The following is a 26470-nucleotide window of genomic DNA, read 5'->3' on the forward strand; positions in this document are numbered from 1 at the left end:
AAATTTGGAAGTAAAATGAAAAGCAAAATCACTAAAAATAATTCATTGCTTTTTAAAAAAAATAAATTAACATTTATAATAGAATACCAAATTAGATTTAATCTAATGTATTAACAAAAGCATAATATACTTTAGTAAACAAGGATTTCCATAGATGGTATTTATAACTAAAGAAGTCAGTTAAACACTTGGTTTAGCCAGGGGCAAACATCAGCCACTGCTACCTAATAAATCCATGCTGTTTCACATTTGAGAGGACACTGAGCAGAGGGGTCTCCCTGTTTATCCCATGAGAAATGCACTGAGAAGTGACAAGGCCAGGGAAGAAAAGAGGCTACTGCAGCAAGTTGGAGCCAAAGTCAAAATTCTACTTCCCTTACCTTGGGGGAAGTAGAAGGGATACGTATTACGTATTGTGTCTACATGGAAGACAGTTTGATCATAGAACAGCCCAGGGTAAGATTTCTCTTGTGGAATATGGTGAGCATGGTCATGTCCTAATTCTTTCTTGAGGTTTGGAAACGTCTCTGGTCACATACCCATATTTATTGTTGAGAGAGATGCTAACACTGTGTCCTGGGCCTTCCTCAGATGCCGCAGTGGCTCTTGCCCTAAGATGACCAAAAAGATGGCTCTCCTTTCCTTAGACACACTGGCTCAGTATTAGGAGTAGAGGTAGGGAGGTAAAGTCAACTTCAGACAAGTTGAGTTCACAGTTTATCCCACATTGGACACATCAGAACCTCAATGAGGTTGTCAGAAATAGGCAATCATCTTTTTGTACTTATGAGACATTGACATTTGAGACATTTCTTAAGACATTTCTTGCAAGTCTCCTGGGTTTGGCACAAAAGGTTGAAAGCTACTCTGTTGTTCCTGAAGACAGATGCATTCCTTCTAAGTTACAAAATCAGCACTTAGGTTCTATAGTTGAGCATGTCTTCACACCATCCCCTGTTTTTGGCCTCCATATAGACGGAGGCATTGCACTGTTGCATGGTGTGTTCCATCTCAACCAGCTGGCAGCATCCGATGGTTAACTTTTCCCTAGGGGATAAAGAAATTTTATATCACTACAAGAGAGCTAGTCAGATAAATGAAAAAAATCTTAATACAACAGGAGAACACTGGGATTTGAAATACATTATTTGATATCTGAGAGCGAAAATGCCAAAGTTATGGATCCTTAGCCCAAACCAAACAACATGGGAGGATAAGCACTTAGCAGCACGGGTTCGCAGACAGTCAACATGGAGATGATTTTGGTGCAATTCCTTCATTCAGGAATAAAGCTTCCCATGGCAGACCTGCTGTCAACAAGAACGCTGTGGAGTAGATCACATATTTTTGTTTTATTTGGCTTGGGAGTTAGAGAACAGGTAAACTGGAGGATACTAAGAGGGTGCACCTCCAGACAGGAACAGACACTGGTGAGGGGATAGGAAGTTGACAGAGCTTCAACTCTTAAAGAGAATTGTCAAGACAGGTAACCTAGTCATTAACAAATGAATACTAGATAATTACTCTGAACCAGAGGTGGGGAAGCAGGGAGTAAAGGCCTGATATTTGCCATGACTACTCACAATTTTATCTAAGATGAAGCCTGGCTGGACTCTCAAAAGCTGACAGGAGGCCTACAAGCTGTGAGGTCTTTAAGTTATCGGTTAGAGCACCAATCCATTATGCATGGTGTCTATAGAGTTCAAATCTCATGGAAACCTATTTAAATCTATTGAGAGATGGTCTACATAAGTTCACGAAGAATACCCAGTACCCAGTACAGCATCTGGTATATAAAGGTGTTCAAGAAATGGCAGTTATGAAAATTACACTGTTATGACTTCTTTGGCTTCTAAGATTGCTCTGAACCATGTCCAGAGTGTCGGGGAGGACTTCCAGCTGCCTTTGCACACTGGCCCTCCTCTGCCCCTCCACCCTCACGGATCCCTTGATGCAGGGTATGAAGAAAAAAGAAGTCAATCAGAGCTCAAGGACTAGGATGAGAGCTAGGAGCCGCAGCAAAGTAAATACACTGTATTTTGAGCAGCCTCACTTCCTGAAGACGTGTGGCTTCCCTGGGGCTGGCTGAAACCTGACTTTTGGCTTTGTGTTACTCTAGTCCTGTTTCCTGCATTTGGAGTGCTTAAAATCAGTGTTATGTCATTGCCAGTTCTTTATAACTGCTCAGAAAATGATTTTCCGAAGACCCTAAGAGGTCCAAAATTGGAGAGATGTAAAATGTCTTCTTATAAACTTGAAAATGAAATAAAAAGGGCAGGCCCCTATTCCTGTTCTTGGTTACTTATTCCACATGTGGAAGAAAACTCCTTAGTAACTAGACTTTTAATCTATTTCGATGTCTTTTCTTTTTCTTCTCCTCTTTTTTCCTCCTCTCATAGCTAAGAGGAGAGCCCTATCCCCTCTTTTCATCCTAATGGCATTTGGTTTTACTTGTGCGAGTCAGCATTCTGACAATGGATTATCACCTACAGATTTTGCTTCCTGCATCAAGTTGTCATTGCTGGCTGAGGAAAGTACCAGGTGTTTTTCATCACATGTGTTGGGTCTATACTAGACTATGAAGATAGTAATTCTTGCGTTACTTTGCCCTGTGGATTATATGTAGAATGGCAGAATATTAGATATGGCAGAATATTAACACTTTTGTCTACCATCCTGTAGCATCCCCAATGAATCATCTCACCTTGGCTTTCACCTCCAGGTGATGAGATATTTACAACTGAGAGAAAGGCCATTACATATTTTGATATCTCTTAATTGCTAGAAAGTTCTTCCTTTACATTGGGCCTTAAAAAATTACCTATCTGACCTGTCTGCCTAAATTAAAACAAAACAAAAAGTTGCTATTCTTATTTCTTCTAATAGTACAAATATTTTATGTCCCTTATAGTGACCCTATTTCTCTTTTCCAAACTAAACAATCCCAACTCCTAATCCTTTCTGGAACAAAGCTCGAGACTGGAGGTTGCTTCTAGTTCTGCAATTCTATATTGCTCATGAAACTTCTAAAGAACTGCCGCTGTCTTTCTAAATTGTCCTATTATGAGTATCAAACTTAATTTGACCAAATCTCAGATGGGTCAAAATAACTGGAAACTTGATCAGATCAATTAAAAAATAATTCCAGTGGTTATCTGACTCATTTCCATAGCTAGTTTTGTCAAAGTGGCATGGCAGTAGTGAATTTAAATGCCCTAACTCCAATATTTGATGCAGTTTTTCCAAAATCCTTTTTAGGTACAAGAAAAAAGTCTACAATGGATATGTTTTACAACTCTCTCAATGTTTCTATACATTTGCAATGTGCATCTCAAATAAAGGAAAAATGGAATACAGTGTAGTGCATATAAAAACAGTATATAAACAGTTTCTGATTCAGAAGGTCTGGGCTGGAGCCTTAGAGTTTGCATTCCTTGCAAGTTCCCAGGTGGTGCTGACACTCAGGTCCAGGAACCACAGCTCTAATGTAATCTAGAAGATACTACCATGGAGCCAATTCCTGGAGTCAGAAAGCAGTAATCCCTGAAAGCACCTGCTAGAAGGAAAACAAGGCTGCTCCTGATACACATGCCTCAGGCGGCATATTACGTGGATACGCCAGGTACTTTATGGAGCTGATGTCACAAACTAATGTGCATTTCACATAGAAAAAATGACCTTAGAGACTTGTCTTGCCAACATGTCAGAACATTCTGTCAAACAAAGTGAATTAAATACTGTTCCTATTTCTCATATATGTAGAAGATATCACACACAAGATATTTGTTTGATAATCTTGTTATAATTTACCATCCTGGATTTTCTGAGCAAACTCCTCATCTGCTCAGGGCAAGCAGTGCTCAGACCCCACTGGCAAGAGCAAAAGCTATAACAAAGAACCTACAAACTGCAGAAGACAGAAAACACTGATTTATACATATAAACATCAAGGTTCTACTGTGTCATGGAATTCAACTTTTGATCAAAGCTACTTTCAATCTGAAACCTTAATTACTTGCTTTATCAGAACCTACAAAATAGTTTTCTGTTCTTGAGCTACTTAATTTCCTCCCTATTGCAATAAATATGGTGTTGGGCACATCATAGCCTCTTCCTTCACAAGGAACACTTTACAAATCAAAAACAAAGATTAGCAAATTCAGACAATCTAAGTAACTGTCTTTGCCAAGTTAAATCATTCTTCTGTTCTCACCTCTGAGTCACAGGGAAACTCTGCTACCTCGTATCTATTGTGTTTGGCTCTGTGTCTAGTATAGACTACTGAAACGAAAAGAACCTCTGTCTTCTGGCAGCTTACATGAGCTGTGGAGTACACCAGAGGCTAATATGGGAGGGACCATTCACTGAAAATATGGCAAATAATTTCAAAACAAACAACAGAGTAACAAATCTAAAAGCTAATAACCAAAAGCCCGTTGAACAGCAATCCCCATTTTCTAATGCATTCAAGATATTAGATGTATTTGATTTCTCTTAAAACTCACACTTTTAGGATATAAGAGGGAGCTTATTAATTAATATCATAATTCAAATCCCTGGCATAGTAAGTGGAGGGAAAACAAAGAGAAAAATGGGTACTACCACTTTAACTTTGAACATTCAAGCTTGACCCTTGCACCCTCCCCCCTGCAAAAAACAAACAAACAAAAAACCAAAACCTCCAAAGTATTTAAACAGTAAGCTGAAGTCAAAATAATTTTAGACACTTGATTGAAACCATCCTGCAAGGGACTCTGCCCTCCAAGTTATATATGGTGACCTTTCTACACCTTCAAAAGTATCACTAAGGTTGGAAGACATTGTATTTTTGACACAAATCTCATGTACACAAATCTTTAAATGTGGAGTATTTGTAAAGATATATAAATAAGAGTACAACTGATTAATTGAGAGTCTGAATATCAGGGTAAAAAACCATTTTCACCCCCAGCTACAACAGATAATGCATGCCCCACTGGCTTCAGATTTTCTTAGAAAACCTACTTTAATCTAGTGAGTGAGTGAATTTTCATAGTTATGCTGCCTAGTAACATTTGTGTATGATTATCAATCCTAGTGTCTTGATATCATCAAATATATTTATCAATCTAGAGTTTTACCAGTAGAAGCACCTTGATAATTAACTGTCACCATGTCTTCTCATACAATTTTATAGCTACACAAATATATCTGCAAATTACAAATGGCAAATAAACTGTGGTTTAGTGATACAGTGGCACATTACATAGCAGTAAAAATACCATCAGTTCTGTTACAGCTCTTGTTTAGAACACAAGAATTTGTTGCAACACCATCAATACATTAAGGAAGAATTTGAGCACAACAAAAATTTTGCATTTTCTTAAACAGGATTTCAACAGTGAAAAATGCTAGATGAACAGAGAAAACTGCACCGCAGCTGAACCAAACTGCTTAGGAATACACACAATACACACATGCGTGTACTTCAAATACTTACCAGCTACCTCAGCTTTCCTCCTTATGAGCCACAACTATTCATATCTGGTGCTACACCCTTATATCCAATTTCAGATTCTACCACATCACACTAATCCACAGGCTACAACCTTTCCTATGATCACGTCCATAGCAAACTTCACCTTCTTTTAAAGGTAAAGTGTTAGATTTATTTTAGGACTTATGTATTTTTTAACCATTTTTTAACCATTTTAGGACCAATGTGTCCTAAAATGTGTAAAACTGTGATACTATTTAGATTAGGTTCCTATCTTTTTTTCAATGTCCTTTATTAAGTTTTTTTTTTTTTTTCCAGTACGTGGGCCTCTCACTGTTGTGGCCTCTCCTGTTGCAGAACACAGGCTCTGGACGCGCAGGCCCAGCGGCCATGGCTCACGGGCCCAGCCGCTCCGCGGCATGTGGGATCCTCCCGGACCGGGGCACGAACCCGTGTCCCTTGCATCAGCAGGCAGACTCTCAACCACTGCGCCACCAGGGAAGCCCACTTATTAAGTTTGTGAGTGATGTACCCCAACTCCACCTTTTCTATGAGACCTGTGGCTTTTATTGCATGAATTTGCATAGTTCAGTATGCAGTATGCAATCTGCATAACAGTGATACTTAGGAACACATATGTCATGTTATAATAGAACTGAGTGTAAACTGACTATTGCTCCATGCCTCAATGTGGATGAATCTCAATGTTGAAATAAGGAACAATACGAAGAGGGCAGACAGCAGAAGCAAGAAGAACAATTCTGCAGCCTGTGGAAGGAAAACCACATTCGCAGAAAGACAGACAAAATGAAAAGGCAGAGAACTTTGTACCAGATGAAGTAACAAGCTAAAACCCCAGAAAAACAACTAAATGAAGTGGAGATAGCAACCTTCCAGAAAAAGAATTCAGAATAATAATAGTGAAGATGATCCAGGACCTTGGAAAAAGAATGGAGGCAAAGATTGAGAAGATGCAAGAAATGTTTAACAAAGACCTAGAAGAATTAAAGAACAAACAAACAGAGATGAACAATACAATAACGGAAATGAAAACTACACTAGAAGGAATCAATAGCAGAATAACTGAGGCAAAAAACGGATAAGTGACCTGGAAGACAGAACGGTGGAATTCACTGCTGCAGAAAGGAATAAAGAAAAAACAATGAAAAGAAATGAAGACAGCCTAAGAGACCTTTGGGACAACATTAAGTGCAACAACATTCGCATTTATAGGGGTCCCAGAAGGAGAAGAAAGAGAGAAAGGACCTGAGAAAATATGTGAAGAGATTACAGTCGAAAACGTCCCTAACATGGTTAGGAAATAGCCACCCAAGTCCAGGAAGCGCAGAGAGTCCCAGGCAGGATAAACCCAAGGAGAAACAGGCCGAGACACATAGTAATCAAATTGACAAACATTAAAGACAAAGAAAAATTATTGAAAGCAACAAGGGAAAACGACAAATAACATACAAGGGAACTCCCATAAGGTTAACAGCTGATTTCTCAACAGAAACTCTACAAGTCAGAAGGGAGCGGCGCGATATATTTAAAGTGATGAAAGGGAAGAACCTACAACCAAGATTACTCTACCCGGCAAGGATCTCATTCAGATTCGACAGAGAAATCAAAAGCTTTACAGACAAAAAAGTTAAGAGAATTCAGCACCACCAAATCAGCTCTATAACAAATGCTAAAGGAAATTCTCTAAGGGGGAGACACAAAAGAAGAAAAGGACCAACAAACACAAACCCATAACAATTAAGAAAATGGTAACAGGAACATACACATCGATAATTACCTTAAATGTGAATGGATTAAATGCTCCAATCAAAAGACACAGGCTTGCTGAATGGATACAAAAACAAGACCCATACATACGCTGTCTACAAGAGACCCACATCAGACCTAGGACACATACAGACTGAAAGTGAGGGGATGGAAAAAGATATTACATGCAAGTGGAAATCAAAAGAAAGCTGGAGTAGCAATACTCATATCAGATAAAATAGACTTAAAAATAAAGAATGTTACAAGAGACAAGGAAGGACACTACATAATGATCAAGAGATCAATCCAAGAAGAAGATATAACAGTTATAAATATATATGCACCCAACATAGAAGCAACTCAATACATAAGGCAACTGCTAACTGCTATAAAAGAGGAAACTGACAGCAACACAACAATAGCGGGGGATGTTAACACCTCCCTTACTCCAATGGACAGATCATCCAGACAGAAAATTAATAAAGAAACACAAGCTTTAAATGACATAATAGACCAGATAGATTTAATTGATATTTATAGGACATTCCATCCAAACACAGCAGATTACACTTTCTTCTCAAGTGCACATGGAACATCCTCCAGGATAGATCACATCTTGGGTCACAAATCAAGCCTTGGTAAATTTAAGAAAACAGAAATCATATCAAGCATCTTTTCCGACCACAACGCTATAAGATTAGAAATCGATTACAGGGAAAAAAACGTAAAAAACACAAACACATAGAGGTTAAACAATATGTTACTAAATAACCAAGAGATCAAAGAAGAAATCGAGGAGGAAACAAAAAATACCTAGAGAAAAAAGACAACGAAAACACGACGATCCAAAACCTATGGGATGCAGCAAAAGCAGTTCTAAGAGGGAAGATTGTAGCAATACAAGCCTACCTCAAGAAACAAGAGAAATCTCAAAAAAACAATCTAACCTTACACCCAAAGGAACTAGAGAAAGAAGAACAAACAAAACCCAAAGTTAGTCGAAGGAAAGAAATCATAAAGATCAGAGCAGAAATAAATGAAATAGAAACAAAGAAAACAATAGCAAAGATCAAGAAAACTAAAAGCTGGTTCTTTGAGAAGGTAAACAAAATTGATAAACCTTTAGCCAGACTCAACAAGAGAGGACTCAAATCAATAAAATTAGAAATGAAAAAGGAGAAGTTACAAAAGACACCACAGAAATACAAAGTATCATAAGAGACTACTACAAGCAATTCTATGCCAAGAAAATGGACAATCTGGAAGAAATGGACAAATTCTTAGAAAGGTAAAACCTTCCAAGACTGAAACAGGAAGAAACAGAAAATATGAACAGACCAATCTCAAGTAATGAAATTGAAACTGTGATTAAAAATCTTTCAACGAACAAAAGTCTAGGACCAGATGGCTTCACAGGTGAATTCTATCAAACATTTAGAGAAGAGCTAACACCTATCCTTCTCAAACTCTTCTAAAAAATTGCAGAGGAAGCAACATTCCCAAACATATTCTATGAAGGCACCATCACTCTGATACCAAAACCAGATAAGGATACTACTAAAAAAGAGAATTACAGACCAATATCACTGATGAATATAGATGCAAAAATCCTCAACAAAATACTAGCAAACAGAATCCAACAACACACTGAAAGGATCATACACCATGATCAAGGGATGCAAGGATTCTTCAATATATGCAAATCAATCAATGTGATACACCATATTAACAAATTGAAGAAGAAAAACCATATGATCATCTCAATAGATGCAGAAAAAGCTTCTGACAAAATTCAACACCCACTTATGATAAAAACTCTCCAGAAAGCAGGCATAGAGGGAACCTACCTCAACATAATAAAGGCCATATACAACAAACCCACAGCAAACATCATTCTCAATGGTGAAAAACTGAAAGCATTTCCTCTAACATCAGGAACAAGAAAAGGATGTCCATTCTAGCCACTATTATTCAACACAGTTTTGGAAGTCCTAGCCACTGCAATCAGAGAAGTAAAAGAAATAAAAGGAATACAATGGAAAAGAAGAAGTAAAGCTGGCACTGTTTGTAGACGACATGATACTATACATAGAGAATCCTAAAGATGCCACCAGAAAACTACTAAAGCTAATCAATGAATATGGTAAAGTTGCAGAATACTAAATTAATGCACAGAAATCTCTCACATTCCTATACACTAACAACAAAAGATCAGAAGGAGAAATTAAGGAAACAATCCCATTCACCACTGCAACAAAAATAATTAAATACCTAGGAATAAACCTACCTAAGGAGGTAAAAGACCAGTATTCAGAAAACTATAAGACACTGATGAAAGAAATCAAGATGACACAAACAGATGGAGAGATATACCATGTTCTTGGATTGGAAGAATCAATATTGTGAAAATGACTATTCTACCCAAAGCAATCTACAGATTCAATGCAATCCCTATCAAATTACCAATGGCATTTTTTTTACAGAACTGTAACAAAAAATCTTAAAATTTGTATGGAGACACAAAAGACCCCGAATAGACGAAGCAGTCTTGTGGGAAGAAAACGGAGGTGGAGGAATCAAGACTCCCTGACTTCAGACTATACTACAAAGCTACAGTAATCAAAACAATATAGTATTGGCACAAAAATAGAAATATAGATAAATGGAACAGGAGAGAAAGCCTAGAGAGGAACCCATGCACCTATGGTCAACTAATCTATGACAAACGAGGCAAGGATATACAGTGGAGAAAAGACAGTCTCTTCAATAAGTGGTGCTGGGAAAACTGGACAGCTACATGCATGTAAAAGAATGAAATTAGAACACTCCCTAACACCATACACAAAAATAAACTCAAAATGGATTAAAGACCTAAATGTAAGACCGGACACTATAAAACACTTAGAGGAAAATATAGGAAGAACACTCTTTGACATAAATCACAGCAAGATCTCTTTTGATCCACCTCCTAGAGTAATGGAAGTATAAACAAATGGGACCTAATGAAACTTACAAGCTTTTGCAAAGCAAAGGAAACTACAAACAAGACAAAAAGACAACCCTCAGAATGGGAGAAAATATTTGCAAATGAATCAACAGACAAAGGATTAATCTCCCAAATATATAAACAGCTCATGCAGCTCAATATTAAAAAAACAAACAACCCAATCCAAAAATGGGCAGAAGACCTAAATAGACATTTCTCCAAAGAAGACATACAGATGGCCAAGAAGCACATGAAAAGCTGCTCAACATCACTAATTATTAGAGAAATGCAAATCAAAACTACAATGAGGTATCACCTCACACCAGTTAGAATGGGCATCATCAGAAAATATACAAACAACAAATGCTGGAGAGGGTGTGGAGAAAAGGGAACCCTCTTGCACTGTTGGTGGGAATGTAAATTGATACAGCCACTATGGAGAACAGTATGGAGGTTCCTTAAAAAACCAAAAATAGAATTACCATAGGACCCAGCAATCCCACTACTGGGCATATACACAGAGAAAACTATAATTCAAAAATACACATGCACCCCAATGTTCATTGCAGCACTATTTACAATAGACAGGTCATGAAAGCAACCTAAATGCCTATCGACAGACGAATGGATAAAGAAGATGTGGTACATATATACAACGGAATATTACTCAGCCATAAGAAGGAACGAAATTGGGTCATTTGTAGAGATGTGGATGGATCTAGAGACTGTCATACAGAGTGAAGTAAATCAGAAAGAGAAAAACAAATATTGTATATTAACGCATATATGTGGAACCTAGAAAAATGGTACAGATGAAACGGTTTGCAGGGCAGAAATGGAGACACAGATGTAGAGAACAAATGTATGGACACGAAGGGGGGGAAGTGGCGGGGGTGGTGGTGGTGGTAGGATGAATTGGGAGATTGGGATTGACATATATACTCTAATATGTATAAAATAGAAAACTAATAAGAACCTGCTGTATAAAAAAATAAATAAAACAAAATTCAAAAATTCAAAAAATAAATAAAAACAAAATAAGCCTTGATTCCCCATTCATATCATCTGAGAGGGTCCCTTTAAAGATGGAGGCTGATGGAAAATTTGAAAATGGCTATCACTTGTAGAATATATGACCACCATTATTGTATGTAATTTTTGTTTGTTTTTTGGCTGTCTTTCCTCCCCATCCACCAGCCCCCTTCCCCTCCTTTAACATGAGCTAAAGGGCAGAATGGTGTGATGGGAAAAAGAAAAGAAAAATTTTGGTAAAGCTAGTATTTTGACAAGAACCCTAAATACTTCTTTATACATTAGTAGTTTCAAAAATAAACTACGAGAATCTTTGGGGAGAAGAATTTGTCAACAGATTATCAAGATCTTTTAAGATGTTCATAGTCTAAAGAAATAGAAACATGGTCAAAGATTTCTGCAGATACTGAACACAGTATTACATAAAGTGGTTTAAAAATGGAAATATGGTCAATGTCCAACATTTAAGGAAATACTTAACTGAATCATGGTACATTTAGACAATGTAAGTATATATAGACATTAAAAATGATGCTTGTTGAGATTCTGGTTACAGAGGTGTGGGTTATTGAGGTTTGTTAAGTTGGAAAATAAATAGTATACAGAACCATATATATACAGTATAATCTATGTAAAAGTATATTAAAAAATGAAATTTATCTGCAATTTCTGCATTTTTATAAGCATGTATTATATTGATTACATAATAAATAAAATTTTTAAGTAAAAACAAACAAACAAAACAATATGGATCAATGGAACAGAATAGAGAGCCCAGAAATAAATCCACACACCAATGGACAATTAATCTTCTACAAAGGAGGCAAGAATATACAGTGGGGTAAAGACAGTCCCTTCAGCAAGTGGGGTTGGGAAAGTTGGACAGCTGTATGTAAACCAATGAAGCTAGAACACACCCTCACACCATACACAAAAATAAACTCAACATGGCTTAAAGACTTAAATATAAGACAAGACACCATAAAACTCCTAGAAGAAAACATAGGCAAAACATTCTCTGACATAAATCGTAGCAATGTTTTCTTTGGTCAGTCTCTCAAGGCAACAGAAATAAAAGCAAATATAAACGAATGGGACCTAATCAAACTTACAAGCTTTTGCACAGCAAAGGAAACCATAAACAAAATGAAAAGACAACCTACAGAATGGGAGAAAATATTGGCAAATGATGCGACTGGCAACAGCTTACTTTCCAAAGTATACAAACAGCTCATACAACTCAACAACAACAAAAACAAACAACCCAATCGAAAAATGAACAGAAGACCTAAATAGACATTTCTCCAAAGAAGACATACAGACGGCCAGTAGGCACATGAAAAGATGCTCATCATCCCCAATTAATAGAGAAATGCAAATCAAAATTACAATGAGGTACCATCTCACACCAGTCAGAATGGAAATGGGTGTGGAGAAAAGGGAACCCTTTTACACTGTTGGTGGGAATGTAAATTGGTGCAGCCACCGTGGAAAACAGTACGGAGGTTCTTCAAAAAACTAAAAATAGAGTTGCCATATGATCCAGCAATCCCACTCCTGGGCATACACCCAGACAAAGCTATAATTTGAAAAGATACATGCAGCCCTGTGTTCACAGCAGTACTATTTACAATAGCCAAGACATGGATACAACCTAAATGTCCACTGACAGATGAATGGAGAAAGATGTGGTATACACACACACACACACAGACATACACACACACACGATGGAATATTACTCAGCCATAAAAAAGAATGAAATAATGCCATTTGCAGCAACAGGGATGGACCTTTTAAGTGAAGTAAGTCAGAAAGATATGATATCACTTACACGTGGAATCTAAAATATGACACAAATGAACGTATCTTTGAAACAAAAACAGACTCACAGATACAGAGAACAGACTTGTGTTTGCCAAGGGGGAGGCGGGGTCGGGGAGGGAAGGATTGTGAGTTGGGGGTTAGCAGATGCAAACTATTACATTTAGAATGGATAAACAACAAGGTCCTACCATATAACACAGAGAACTATATTCGATATCCTGTGATAAACCATAATGGAAAAGAATATGAAAAAGAATATAAATATATATGTATAACTGAGTCACTTTGCTGTACAGCAGAAATTAACACAACGCTGTAAATCAACTGTACTTCAATAAAATTATAAAAAAAACCCAATATGGGTTGGGGGTTGGGGGCAGGGGTTATGGGACTGGAGGGCAACCCTGGAAGGGTTAAATGGGTATCTAATCCTCATGAATTTGTCTGCCTTGGCCCAGGATTGAAGGGCTTTACACCTATACCCTGTGCGTACTACGTATATATCCCCACTAAGGAGAACATGGGAGGGAGGATACAAATAAAGGTGGGTAAAGGTCTATTTTATCAACTGAATGGCAGGCATATGAGTATTCTTTATATGAGCTGTTCTTCAAAACATAGACTGGGGAATGTAGACTCTTTCAAAGGGTCTGTGAGGTCAAAGGTATTTCCGTAAGACTAAGACGTGATTTGCCTTTTGAATTCTCATCCTTATGAGAGTGTACAACAGTTTTCCATAGATATGTAACATGGGATTACTGAGACTAAATGCAAAAGAAGCAATGAGAATCTACCTGTCTTCTATTAAGTTAGACATTAAGAGATTTGCAAAAATCTCTTACAACGCCATGCTTGTAAGTAATATTTTGTGTTTGGGAAAAATTATTTTCATAATTATGTTACTTATCATAACATGTAATTAGCTGTTATTTTTAAATGAATATTTTTAAATTTCTCAATTCTAATTTCTAATACAGTAAATTTAGATAGATAAGACCCACATAAACAAAAGCTCTTAGGGGTGTTCAGTATTTTTAAAAAATATAAAAGAACCTTGATGCCCCAAAGCTTGAGAACCACTTTCAAACTTAAACTTGCTATATGCATACATACATACACACACAGCTCTTATGTATGTATATTTCATATTTAGAAAGGTTAAAAAAATGTCATAGTTTAGTGAAGACGTAAAAAGAACCCTTCAGCACCACCACCAAGTGGTGCTATACATGGTAAAAGAGTGTTACACTGATATATCTACACACAGATATGACTTACCGATACTCAGCCTGTGAAACACAATCATAAAGTTCCTGGGCAGTAAATTTGACATTTTTATTTACCTGAAAAGAACCAAGATATAGCTATTTAAAATGCATATTAAGTCAAATGAGTGGTGAGAGCACAATTAGAATGGCCCATATTCTGAGGAAGCAGAATGTCAAGTTTCTAGTTTTTGCATAAAAAGGACTAAATAATAACAATTAGAAGATCAGTGACCATAATACTAACACTGAACTATGTGTAAAAATATTAGTCCTATTGTTACAACTTAATCTGTTCACAGAACCAGAAGAAGTGAGATGGTCCTGAGGTTAGTGGGAATCTCAAAAAGCAGATGATCATTTTATACATCAAACGGACAGAAAAAAATGTGTAGTACATGAAACACTAAATTCTACCACTACTGGCTCTTATCAACAGATTCATGCATCAATTAGCCTAGCCCTAATGTATTTATTCAATATTTATTTTCTGGGAGAAGTAAATAAATTGTTAAAAAAAATTTTAACAGCTGTACTTAAAAGACTAGAGTAGATCTGGGGTTCCATAGGTAGACTACTGTAAGCAGAATCAGCCAGCTCTTATTTCATGAATAGAAATAATTCAAGCTGAAAGAAAAAGTTAAATATTCAACTCTAACAACATTTGAATACTATTATTGACACTTCTGAAAGTTATTACTGAATAACTTTCATTTAAACACTAAGGTTATAAACTGTGTGGAAAGATCTACCTGTTTAGGAAAAAGCCTGATTTATAGACATTTTCTGAAGAAATGTGTTTTTCAGACTACTGAGGTCTAAGTATTTAAACTAATATGTTTAAGTTTATAAATATTATAATTCAGAGACAATTTACAACACTATAAAAATATAAAAGTCCTTCATCATACAAAAACTTGTTGTGGCACACGTGGAGAACACACTGAAGGAATCCTGTATTTCTTGCGACTTACCACTGATTTAGACAGTATTGTACTTAAGTTGCAAGGAACAATCTGGAAATTTGTAGAAGGAAATTCTTTTTATCAGATTACTCAAGATATAACCCAGTGTCTAAGTTTTTAGAGATTCTGTATTAGTGAAGGGAAACTAAATGAGACTATCTTCTATTCAATTTACTTTTAAAAATACTCAAGCTATTATTAGCCGTATGCAGGTTTTTTTTTTTGTTTGTTTGTTTTTTTGCTGTACGCAGGCCTCTCACTGTTGTGGCCTCTCCCATTGCGGAGCACAGGTTCCGGACGCACAGGCTCAGCGGCCATGGCTCATGGGCCTAGCCACTCCGCGGCATGTGGGATCTTCCCGGATCGGGGCACGAACCCGTGTCCCCTGCATCGGCAGGCGGACCCTCAACCACTGCACCACCAGGGAAGCCCCGTAGGCAGTTTTTTGATGAGGAAAAATGCTCCTACCCAGATTTAATTAACACTACTTTAAAGATTTATATCATGAAAGTTTTCTATGGATTTTAGGGTTTTGCTTATTTGCAAAAGTTCTACGAGCTTCCTCAGTATTTTCATAAGGTCACCATATTTGTATAGAAAATGTTCCATTCACTGAAGGTTAAAAACACAGTTTTTAAATATAACAGTTGAAATGTATATAATCCTAAATTTTCACTTAAAATTAGGATTATATATTTATATACAATTTAATGTTATTTAATTATATATAATATTTACTATTATATTTAATGATTTATGAAATTGGTGTATAATTGATCATGATTAAGTACTTTATAATTTTTATTAAAATAATCTTCCAAAAATGTTCTAAAATATACATTTAGAGTTAACTTATCGACCAGTCCAATTCCTATTTCTTTACATATTCTGCCCTGGTCTCAAGGGCCTTTGATATTTTCACTACTGCCCCAACATGCTAGGACCTATAATGTATCCAAACTTAGGCCAGCAAATTTCAACAATCAACACTGCAGATCTTTGATCAGAAGATGAATGGAATAATCTATTCTCTATCAACTGCTAAGAAAAATCAGCTGAAGAACTGATTTTGAACCTGATATAATATGAATACAAAATAGTTTTTGAAGCCATTAGTAGATTTTTAGCAAAAAGTATTTAGATTTATCTTTACTTTAAAAAACAATCATCCACGTACATTTAGACACTTATCCCAGAACGTGGCTGGAGTGTAAGTGTGATGTGGCTCCAGGTTACAGCAGATGACTTATAAAGTAGGCAGTTAATCTACTACTAATAAAGGAAAACTGAAACACAAATTCATGACATACATCACAGGTTCTAGCCTGAAATATACCATTTCATTCTATTCATTAATTCTGATACAAGACATTTTAAATTACTCATATTGGGACATTTTAAATTACGCTATTAAATATCATTTAATAATTCCCAGAAAACAAAGAGCTAAAAGATGCCTCCCCATCAGTAAACGTTAAGAGTTGTGATTGTAAATGGATTATGGAATTGGTGTCATTAATTCTTAGCTGTACTATTTACAGTGAATGCCAAATATCAGAAATGACTATATTATTTTTAATTCTTAAAAAATCAAGATCAGAAGGCAAAGGTTAAGTATAAAAATAGCCAAACATCTTAAAAAATTTAAATCGTTGTATCACTGTTTATGATGTGAGACAAATATATCCAATGTAGTAACTGGTACTGGGGAGGAAGTTCTGCTAAGAGAAATACTTTCAAAATCTGGGACTCAGATCCACATATTCTTATAAATAGCAAGTTGGGTATTTTCTCCTAATGCTCTCAGCAACAGAAAGCACTAAATCCAAAGAAGACCTATATATCAGATTTTTCAAGGATATGTGATTTTAAAATTGTCCCCATTGTTTCTACAAATATATTTTTATTGAATTTGAAATTCAGAAAGTATAATGAAATAATTATTTCACTGAATCATCTCAAAAGAGATGATTTAAAAAGTACATGTAACTTTAAAAAAGTACATGTAAACAACCACTCTTTCCTTAAATAAAATAAGTAACACTTATTGAACACTTACTCTGTGCTTGGTACTGTTTGGAGCACTTTATATATATTATTTAGTCTTTAAAGAATACCTGTAATTTATCTACTTATGTTATTCCCATTTTACAGATGAAGCAACTGAGGCAAAGAGAATTAAATAACTCGTCTAAGATCATACAGTTAATAGGCGGCAACATTTGAACATGAGTAGTTTGACTTCAGAGTCTGTGTTCTTAGTCACTAGGTTCTTAATGTAAGATGTGGCATAAAAAAGTTAAATAAAGAGCTAACCAGGAATAAAAGTGAAGAAATATATTTAAAGAAGTTTGACTCCATAAGAAAAGTGACACCTGAAAATATGTCATATTCCTTTATTTAGAGTATTTTAAAAATTAAACACACACACACTTAAAAAGAAAGAATATATGGGCACATGGGTAAAGAACTTTAGGCAAACAAAAACTGAAGATCAACAGAATACTTTCCTTGGATCAACAAGGATAAGAAAAGCATGCAGATTAATTTACAAAATACACTGGAGCCTCACCAGAACTTTAATTCCAAGGTCTATACTGCTGCTATGGAGGAAACTAAATTATAGCTTTCTTTTTCAGCAATCAGTAGTTCTCAACCGGAGGTGGTTCTTCCTCCCTAGGGGCCATCTGAGTGAGTGGGGTGCGGTGGGAAGATATTTTTGCTTGTCACACTGACTGGGGGAGCTACTGGCATTTAGTATCTGAGGAGCAGAGATGTTAAAGCATCCTGCAACGTTCCACACAATGAAGAAATGACCTGTCCAAAATGCCAACAGCACCCCTGATGAGAAACAATTCTGTGTTGGATAAAGTGTATTATTATAGGTCTCTACTGTATGTTTTTACTTAGAGAATGAAAAAAAGAAAAAAACTGACTGGCACTGGCAAACTGCTGTGGCATTCAAGAATTTAAAGCAAATATCAATTAAATAGCATTTGATTACATTTTAGAACACCTATGTTTGTTTATATTAAAGCTTGATTATAATGGAAATATGATAAACATTTAAAAATATTTCTCCTACCTCATACTTGATTAGGAAGTTATAGAGGGTCTCAACATCTTGATAATTACTACTGGGTGCCAAAATCCTAAAAAATAAAATAAAAACAAAGGAGGAAGAATGAATGATTTAAGGAAAAACAATACCTTGAACTTTTCTCCCAGCACATATTCATACTGTGAGAGATACCTTATTGTATAACAAGCTTATTAAAATGTTTACAATCTTTTGGGGGCTTTATTTATCAATTACAGTTATAAAACCATGAGCTTACTTCAACAAATATCGATTATCAATTGATATCAAATTATTAAAAGATTTTTGTTTACTTATATTAATATTTACATCATCAGTTAATCAACAACCATTAGCATTCTAACATGAAATTATAGTTCACATTTTGAGTTACAATGATATATATTTTTCAAAAGGTAGGTAGAAATGTGAAGTACCTTTACACTCCTTATCTTTTAAGCTGCAGATAAAGCTTAAAGATTTTCCACAAAAATGTGCAACCAATCCAAGTGGACAACTGATATAAACTATCAAACACATAAAAAAAAATCCTAATAAAGATTCTGTGACTAAATTCAAATAATACTGTTTGAACTAACAGCGTAGCAGTTGATGAAAAAGCATTAGTAATCAGACTATGTCAGTTGTTAGAAGTAACACTGACTCATAAAAATAACATAAAAACAGGGCTTCCCTGGTGGCGCAGTAGTTGAGAGTCCGCCTGACGATGCAGGGGACACGGGTGCGTGCCCCGGTCCGGTAAGATCCCACATGCCGTGGAGCGGCTGGGCCCGTGAGCCATGGCTGCTGAGCCTGCGCGTCCAGAGCCTGTGCTCCGCACCGGGAGAGGCCACAACAGTGAGAGGCCCGGCCCGAGTACCGCGAAAAAATAAATAAATAAAGTAACATAAAAACATAAAATGGAAACAAGAAATAAAAAGAAGGAAATGGAAGACCATGTTTCTCCCTCTAGCGGTAAAGTATTAATTCTCATTTTCTTATACTAAGTATTTTTTTAATTCTTTCAAGATGAATTTTTTTTCTTTTGAAAAAAGGGAAAGAAATGGAAAGCAGTCCTTTCATTATGGCAAAGTGGTTAAGAGCAATGTCTGCCTGGGTTCTGTGTTCTTGAGTGAGTTCTGTGCGACTTATTTTCCTTATCTGCTAAGTGAGGATGGTGACAGTCTTTACTTCATAGGATTATAGTGACAATTAAACAAGTTACTGTAAAGTCTTTATAACAGTGTCTGATATACAGCAAGTACTATATATATGTATATATAAAATAGTAACAATAACAACTATTACCATCTAATGCCTAATACTTTCAAGCCACAGAATAAGTTCATGATGATTTAACTTATGAGAAATCAATCCACCCCAATTAATTCTTAAATTCCAAGTGCCTTTTAATTACAACAGTGTCTCTAGGTTCTCACATCCTTGCCAATGCTTGATGCTGTCAGACATTAGAGTTAACTCATCTCAATAAACTTAATTAGATCTTTAAACAAGTTGGCCCTCATCAGACTTGTGGGAGAGCTTTTATAAATAATTTCTCAGGATATAGTCAAATTTTTAAATGGGTCATACTCTTTTGGAGGAGACACATACAGAATATCTTTAAGAACAAACAAATATCTGCCTATGGGTCTTCCCTGGAGGTCCAGTGGTTAAGACTCTGTGCTCCCAATGCAAAGGGCACGGGTTTGATCCCTGGTTGGGGAGCTGAGATCCTGCATGCCTCACGGTGCAGCCAAAAAAAATCTGCCTAAAAATGTTTCATAGAAAAAATTATTCTCCCAACAAGTAATTTTAAGACACAATCTCAATACCGAAAAAAAGAAAGAAAAAACAAGAGGATAAATACATTGGAGAGAGTCCATAAATAATTTGTTTTCAAATATGAGAACAAAGCTATATAGATAAGCTAAACTAATCTTCTAGAAAAGCAATGGAAAAATAGTGTGTTCCAACTTTGTAACCTAGTGTAAACAAACTATAAGCAATGTAGAATAATTTACACCCATTCTTTTTTATAGCTTTGGAAATAATCCAAACTGTCCATAAAGAGGGTAAAAAAAATAGATAAAACAAGATGTTTTATAAGAGAGCCTCATAAATTTCAAGCAAAGTACGCTCTTTGCCAGAGAATAAAGTTAACATTTCTCTGTACTGAAATACTTTGCAGAAAAACTAGTTTTAGGTAAAACAGTCATTTACCTATAGCAACAAGTCATAGCCATAGTACGAAATAAAGAAAACAATTACATCATCCTAGTTTTCCAATTAGCAAAAACTGAAAAAATTTTAAACTCCCAGCATGGTTTTATTTTTTTTAACAGTCTTACTGTTGAAGACTGTAAAACTATTTTTTAACAATCTTACTGTTTATTTTTTAAGTCTTACTATTCACTCATTTTAACAATTCAATGATTTTTATAAATAAATTTACTGAGATGTACAATGATGTACATTGTACAAACTTAAATACTTGATTATTTGACAAAATTTCCACAGAATTATATTCTAATGAAAAAAGGCTTATTGGGATGTCAGCATCATTCACAAATATATTACTATTATAATCAGAATAAAATTGTACATGTTATTTTTTAAAACAAGGATACACATTATAGGATTTGTTATAAAATTTGCTACTCTTAAAAATGTTTTGATTCACTGTACAGTAGAAACACAGCACTGTAAAACAACTATACCCCAATTAAAAAAAATGTTTTGAGGTAAATTGAGCCCCAAAGAGACTAGACAATATTTATTAAAATACACTCAATTTAGGGTTGAATTTAGACTTCATTATGTCCAATGAAGTTTGAGATTATGAGAATGGAATTTGGCCTGGTATAAACAAAAACTGCCAACTTTTACTAACTAGAAGTACAGCTTGTTGAAAATACACAAAAAATGAAATGGAGAAAAATAGTTTATGGACTTTCATGCCTTAGTAATTCCCCACACAAAAATTCTTGAGAGGTCAGCCTTCTCTATAGCTTTCTCATTTCTTTTTAAAATACCAGCACAAAGACAAAAGACTCTTAGAATGAAAGTCCTAAAATTACCCTTCAATGGCAACTTTTAAAAAGAATAATAGAAAGAATTAGCCCTTAGAGAAAATGGCCATTTTTTAATTTATAAATATATCCACATCTGTTTTTCAAGAGAAATTCATAACAATCAATAAGTATATATCAAATGCATACTATTCTCTCAAATGTATATGATACTAAGAGCTATGGAATATAAAAGAAAAAAGACATGGTTGCCTATCTTCAAGTTGTTATAATCTTGAAATTTCACTTTAGAATTTTGGAATCAGAATTAGGAAACAGACTGAAGTAGGATTTAATCTGCTGCTCGCAGATTGTTTACAAACCAAGTTGATCAAGTTACCTACTTTTCTGTACCCCAGCTCCTCACCTGTGAAATGAGGAGAAAGTAGTATTTACTGAATAAGGTTATTATATGAAGTAAATAAAACAATGTATCTAAAATACCAAAATGTTTATTAGCACAATGCCTGGCACATGTCAATAAATATTAGGTGCTATGAAAACCAGTTTTCAGATGTAGAAACCAAGGCTCAAGGTTGTAAAAAACTTGCCCAAGATTACAGAGTGGTGGTAGGTACCTAAATCTCTATTGGTTTGACTCTGGAGTCCATGCTTTTTCCACTAATAAAAAAGGATAACCCGCACATCTTCTTGCCTTAAATGATTTTATGAAATCAAATGAAATAAAGTTCTTTAAAATCTTTTAAGAATTTCATATGTAAGCAAAAACAACCTCGTTAATTTGCCTTGTATCAAATGCTTCTGGCAAACTATTCTGTGTATGTTCAAACACTAAATCTTTGTAGTTGTTATATCTTTTTCAAAACCACAAAGGAAGTCAGTAGCAGAACCAACAAGTCCTGACTCTTAACCACATAAGCACTTTGAGTTTTCTATTTATTTACGAGCAATTAACATTAAGTAAGCAACAAGTTAATCTGAGTTAAACAAATTTCATTTCCATCTTATCAATATTAGACAAATATCAATGTATCTCATCAAGAAAAAGACTATGCTACTCAAAAATTTTAAAAAGAAACGAAAGTTAATCTGACTAAAATTAAAAAATCAAATAATGCATTAAAATGGACTAATTTTTAAATAAGGATTTTAAAAATTCAAATAAAACTTTTCTCCTATATAGGAGAAATAAAGCATCAGACTCAGGAGTGGGGAAATAAGTCTAGAATATTCAAGTTTAATATCTAATTCTAGAAATTCAAAAGAAGAGAGAGCATATTCTTGGATATTTATAAATCTTAACTTACAACCCACAGAACTGAATAAATTATGTTCCCTGCTGGCAAGGCAGTTTCACATTAATATAATATTTTAAATAGTTTTTCATGCTTGAAGAAAATTAAAAATAAGTTTAAAAACTAATTATATGACTTATTTTACTTAGCATACTGTCCTCAGGGTTCATCCATGTTGTAGCATATGTCAGAATTTCCTTCCTTTTTAAGGATGAATAATATTCCACTGTTATCCATATACCGCATTTTGCTTATTTATTCATCTGCTGACAGACACGAGTTACTTTCATGTTTTACTTACTGTGAATAATGCTCCTATGAACATAGGTATGTAAATATCTCTTTGACACTATAATTGCAGAACCAGCCCAAACTGGCCCTGTCCTGTATCTAACAAGATACTGAGTTGTTTTTCAGAGACAACAAAACAAAACCACAAGTCATGCAGCCGAAGCACACGCAGAAGAGAAAATTTTGACCTCAAATAACACCTGGAACCAAAGTTTCTCCCCTCCACAGAACCAAAGGACCAGATGTGACCAGAACCCTTTCAGAAGTGAAGGGTCCATTGTTCAGGAAGATCCAGTGCTGAAGCCCCTTTACCTAACCTTACCATAAATGGCCAAGTTCCAAAGCCCTCCAATGGAAACCTGCCCCACCAGGGCTCAAACCAACCCTCTTCCCCTAACTCATGAAAGTTTGACCAAACCCCAGATTGATGAGACAGATTTGAGAGCCGTGCCTCCTTGTTTCCTTGCCAGTCAACCTTACAATAAAGTCTTTCCTCTTCTCAAAAGCTGGTGTCATGGTACTGGCTTGTATGCGAATTGGGCAGCAAGCCCTTTGCACAGAAACAAGATTTTATTTTCAATTCTTTTGTGTATATACCTGGGGTAGTCAAAATTATAGATAGGCAGAATGGTGGCTACCAGGGGCTGGGGAGGAAGCGGAAATGAGGAGTTACTATTTAATGGGAATAGAGTTTCAGTTATACAAGATGAAAAGAGTTATGGATATGGATGGCGGTGACAGTTGCACAACATTATGAATGTATTTAATACCCCATTAATACATTTTTAAGAACACTTAAAAATGGTAACAACGGTAAATTTATTTTACGTGTATTTTACTACAATAAAGAAGTTAGATTAAAAATATGTAATTAGGGCTTCCCTGGTGGCACAGTGGTTAAGAATCCGCCTGCCAAGGCAGGGGACACAGGTTCGAGCCCTGGTCCGGGAAAATCCCACATGCCATGCAGCAGCTAAGGCCATGTGCCACAACTACTGAGCCTGTGCTCTGGAGCCTACAAGCCACAACTACTGAAGCCCGTGTGCCTAGAGCCTGTGCTCCGCAACAAGAGAAGCCACCTCAATGTGAAGCCCGCGCGCCGCAACCAGAGAAAGCCCGCACGCAGCAACGAACACCCAACGCAGCCAAAAATAAAATAAATGAAATAAATAAATTTATTTTAAAAAAATACATAATTACATGAAGTAAAAATGTTTGTTTACAACATTATTTTAAAAACTCATTGTACATTCTCCAAAGCTAAGAACTGACTCAGAGCTTAAATTTTACTATGAATCAACTATTACATCTTTATTGAGGACAATATTTATTCAGCATCTACCAAGTGCCAGGGATGGAACAAATGCTGTCTCCTTTAATTTCTGCAATTTAATAAAGCAATTATTATAAACTCCATTTTATAGATTAGGAAACAAATACAAAAAAGGTTAATTAACATATCTAGGTGACAGAGATAGTAAGTGGATGGAACTAGGATTCAACTTCAGATCATTCTGACCCTAGAGTTCTGTCCTTTTTCTCCTTCCTTTTTTTAAAAATAGTAGTTTGTATCTGCTACCCCCAAACTCCTAACTTATCCCTCCCCCACCCCTTTAATAACCGTAAGTTTGTTTTTTATGTCTGTGAGTCTGTTTCTGTTTTGTAAATAAGTTCATTTGTATCATACTTTAGATTCCACATATAAGTGATGGTATTTGTCCATCAAATACCATATATCATATGGTATTTGTCTTTCTCTGTCTGACTTACTTCACTTAGTATGATAATCTCTAGCTCCATCCATGTTCCTCTTATTTTAATACAGTGACATGCAAACTGAATTTTGCTGATGATGAATTTAAGTTGTATTACTGATAAACTGGGTGAAAATTTATCAAATTAACAATAGGATATGCTCATCAGGAAAATGTTATTGGATCTTAGAGTACATTTTTGGGGGTCCTTTATTAAAAGTAAAATTAAAATCATGTTTTCTATAGTTAATTTGGTGAAATCAGCTATGCAAGTGGAAGATATCCATCAGCCCCAGATTTTAAAAGAACACCATATGCAATTAAAAAGCAAAAAATAAAGTTAAACAACTTAAACAAAATAAATTATTTTATGTTCCTGTTTTCCCTTTAGAGCGAAGAATTTTGTAGATATAGGTATTAAATGTAGGAACTTTGGATTAGTTTGGATACAATTAATAATTAAAATTTGATCTATTCAGAACACTGGAGATTTTTTTATAAAGTTGGTGGTAGGAACAAGGAGAGTTTATAGGTAATTTTAATGACTACATTTGAAATTTAATTATAAAAGCAAATTCTACAGAAAGAAAATATCATTTAGATTAAGGAAAAGATTATACGGCTTACATGTGTGCTACACATAAACATACATACAATTAGAACATACTGGCAAATACTACAGCTTTCTGTTAATTTTGCAGAAAGGTTAAAACACCATATATCCATACACTTTCCACTAATTCTCTTATATGGGTCACCAGCCTCTTCCGCCAATGTATTTTCTACATTGGCATTTAAGCATAACGATATAATGATTATGATCATTGTCTCTGGACTCAGTCTGCTTGAGTTCAAATCATAGTTCTACCACTTTCCAGCTGAGTGGCATCAGGTATATTACTTTACTCCTCTGCACCTATGTTTCTCATGTATAACATGGATAATAACAGTACTTATCTCCCAGGACTGTTAAGAGGATTAAATGAGTTAATATGTATAACATACTTGGAACAGTTCTTGGCTCAACAAAATGTTAGCTATTATTATTCTTCTACCTCTTATCTTAAAAAACACCCCCAATTATCACTGTAGCTTATCAACTGAGAACTAAATAAATATTTAGTTCAAACCGTTAGGGGACCTGTTATCTCCTTGTAAAGTCTGTCCAGCAGTGAACTTTTATGTGATCCATATGAACGGTGACAATCTTCTCTCTTTAGTCTTGGATGTTGATGTAAACATCAATAAGGGAATTCCAGAAAAATGAAAGGCAGAGAAGATGGCCAATATGTAACCAATAACATTTTCAATCCCTAATTATTGCAATTAAGGTAAGTGGAGCCAAACTCTAACAAAAACATGATTATTATCAATACAGAACATAATCTATAAAATATGATTTAAACATGGAGAAACACAGGAACTATGCCCTACCCATTGGCTGCCAACCAGATGAGAGCATACTGTTTCACATCACCAGGATCTAGGAGCACCCCTAGAAATAAAAGCTGTTACTATGATAATCAGCTGCAGCCATATTACTGAACTTTGCTTAGCTGTGTTGGCCACACCCAGACAGAACATGCATATTCCTAGCCTCAGTTTTATCTTTATGTGACTTCACAGGAATTATGGGAACTGACATCAGTACTACAATTTATTCCCAGAAAGGTCATGGAAATGACCTTCTAAAATATTTAG

The 26470-nt window shown here is 35.4% G+C and overlaps 1 protein-coding gene across 6 annotated transcripts in view; it reads right to left on the reverse strand.

Moving 5' to 3' along the window:
* Positions 1 to 26470, reverse strand: part of SWT1 (SWT1 RNA endoribonuclease homolog) — a 96444-nt gene that overhangs the window by 5438 nt on the left and 64536 nt on the right. For 5 of the 6 annotated variants that reach the window (XM_004275230.4, XM_033437978.2, XM_033437975.2 and 2 more), the window contains 3 exons: positions 18404 to 18470; positions 14367 to 14431; positions 42 to 1047 (listed from right to left, as the gene is read on the reverse strand). In XM_004275230.4, coding sequence (XP_004275278.1) covers positions 918 to 1047; positions 14367 to 14431; positions 18404 to 18470 — 262 coding nt within the window. In that variant the 3' untranslated portion in view covers positions 42 to 917. Of the gene's footprint in view, positions 1 to 41; positions 1048 to 14366; positions 14432 to 18403; positions 18471 to 26470 lie in introns of those variants that run through there. The other variant, XM_033437976.2, reaches the window with a different exon arrangement.

This window comes from Orcinus orca, chromosome 1, assembly GCF_937001465.1.
Source record: "Orcinus orca chromosome 1, mOrcOrc1.1, whole genome shotgun sequence".
Lineage (NCBI taxonomy): Eukaryota > Metazoa > Chordata > Mammalia > Artiodactyla > Delphinidae > Orcinus > Orcinus orca.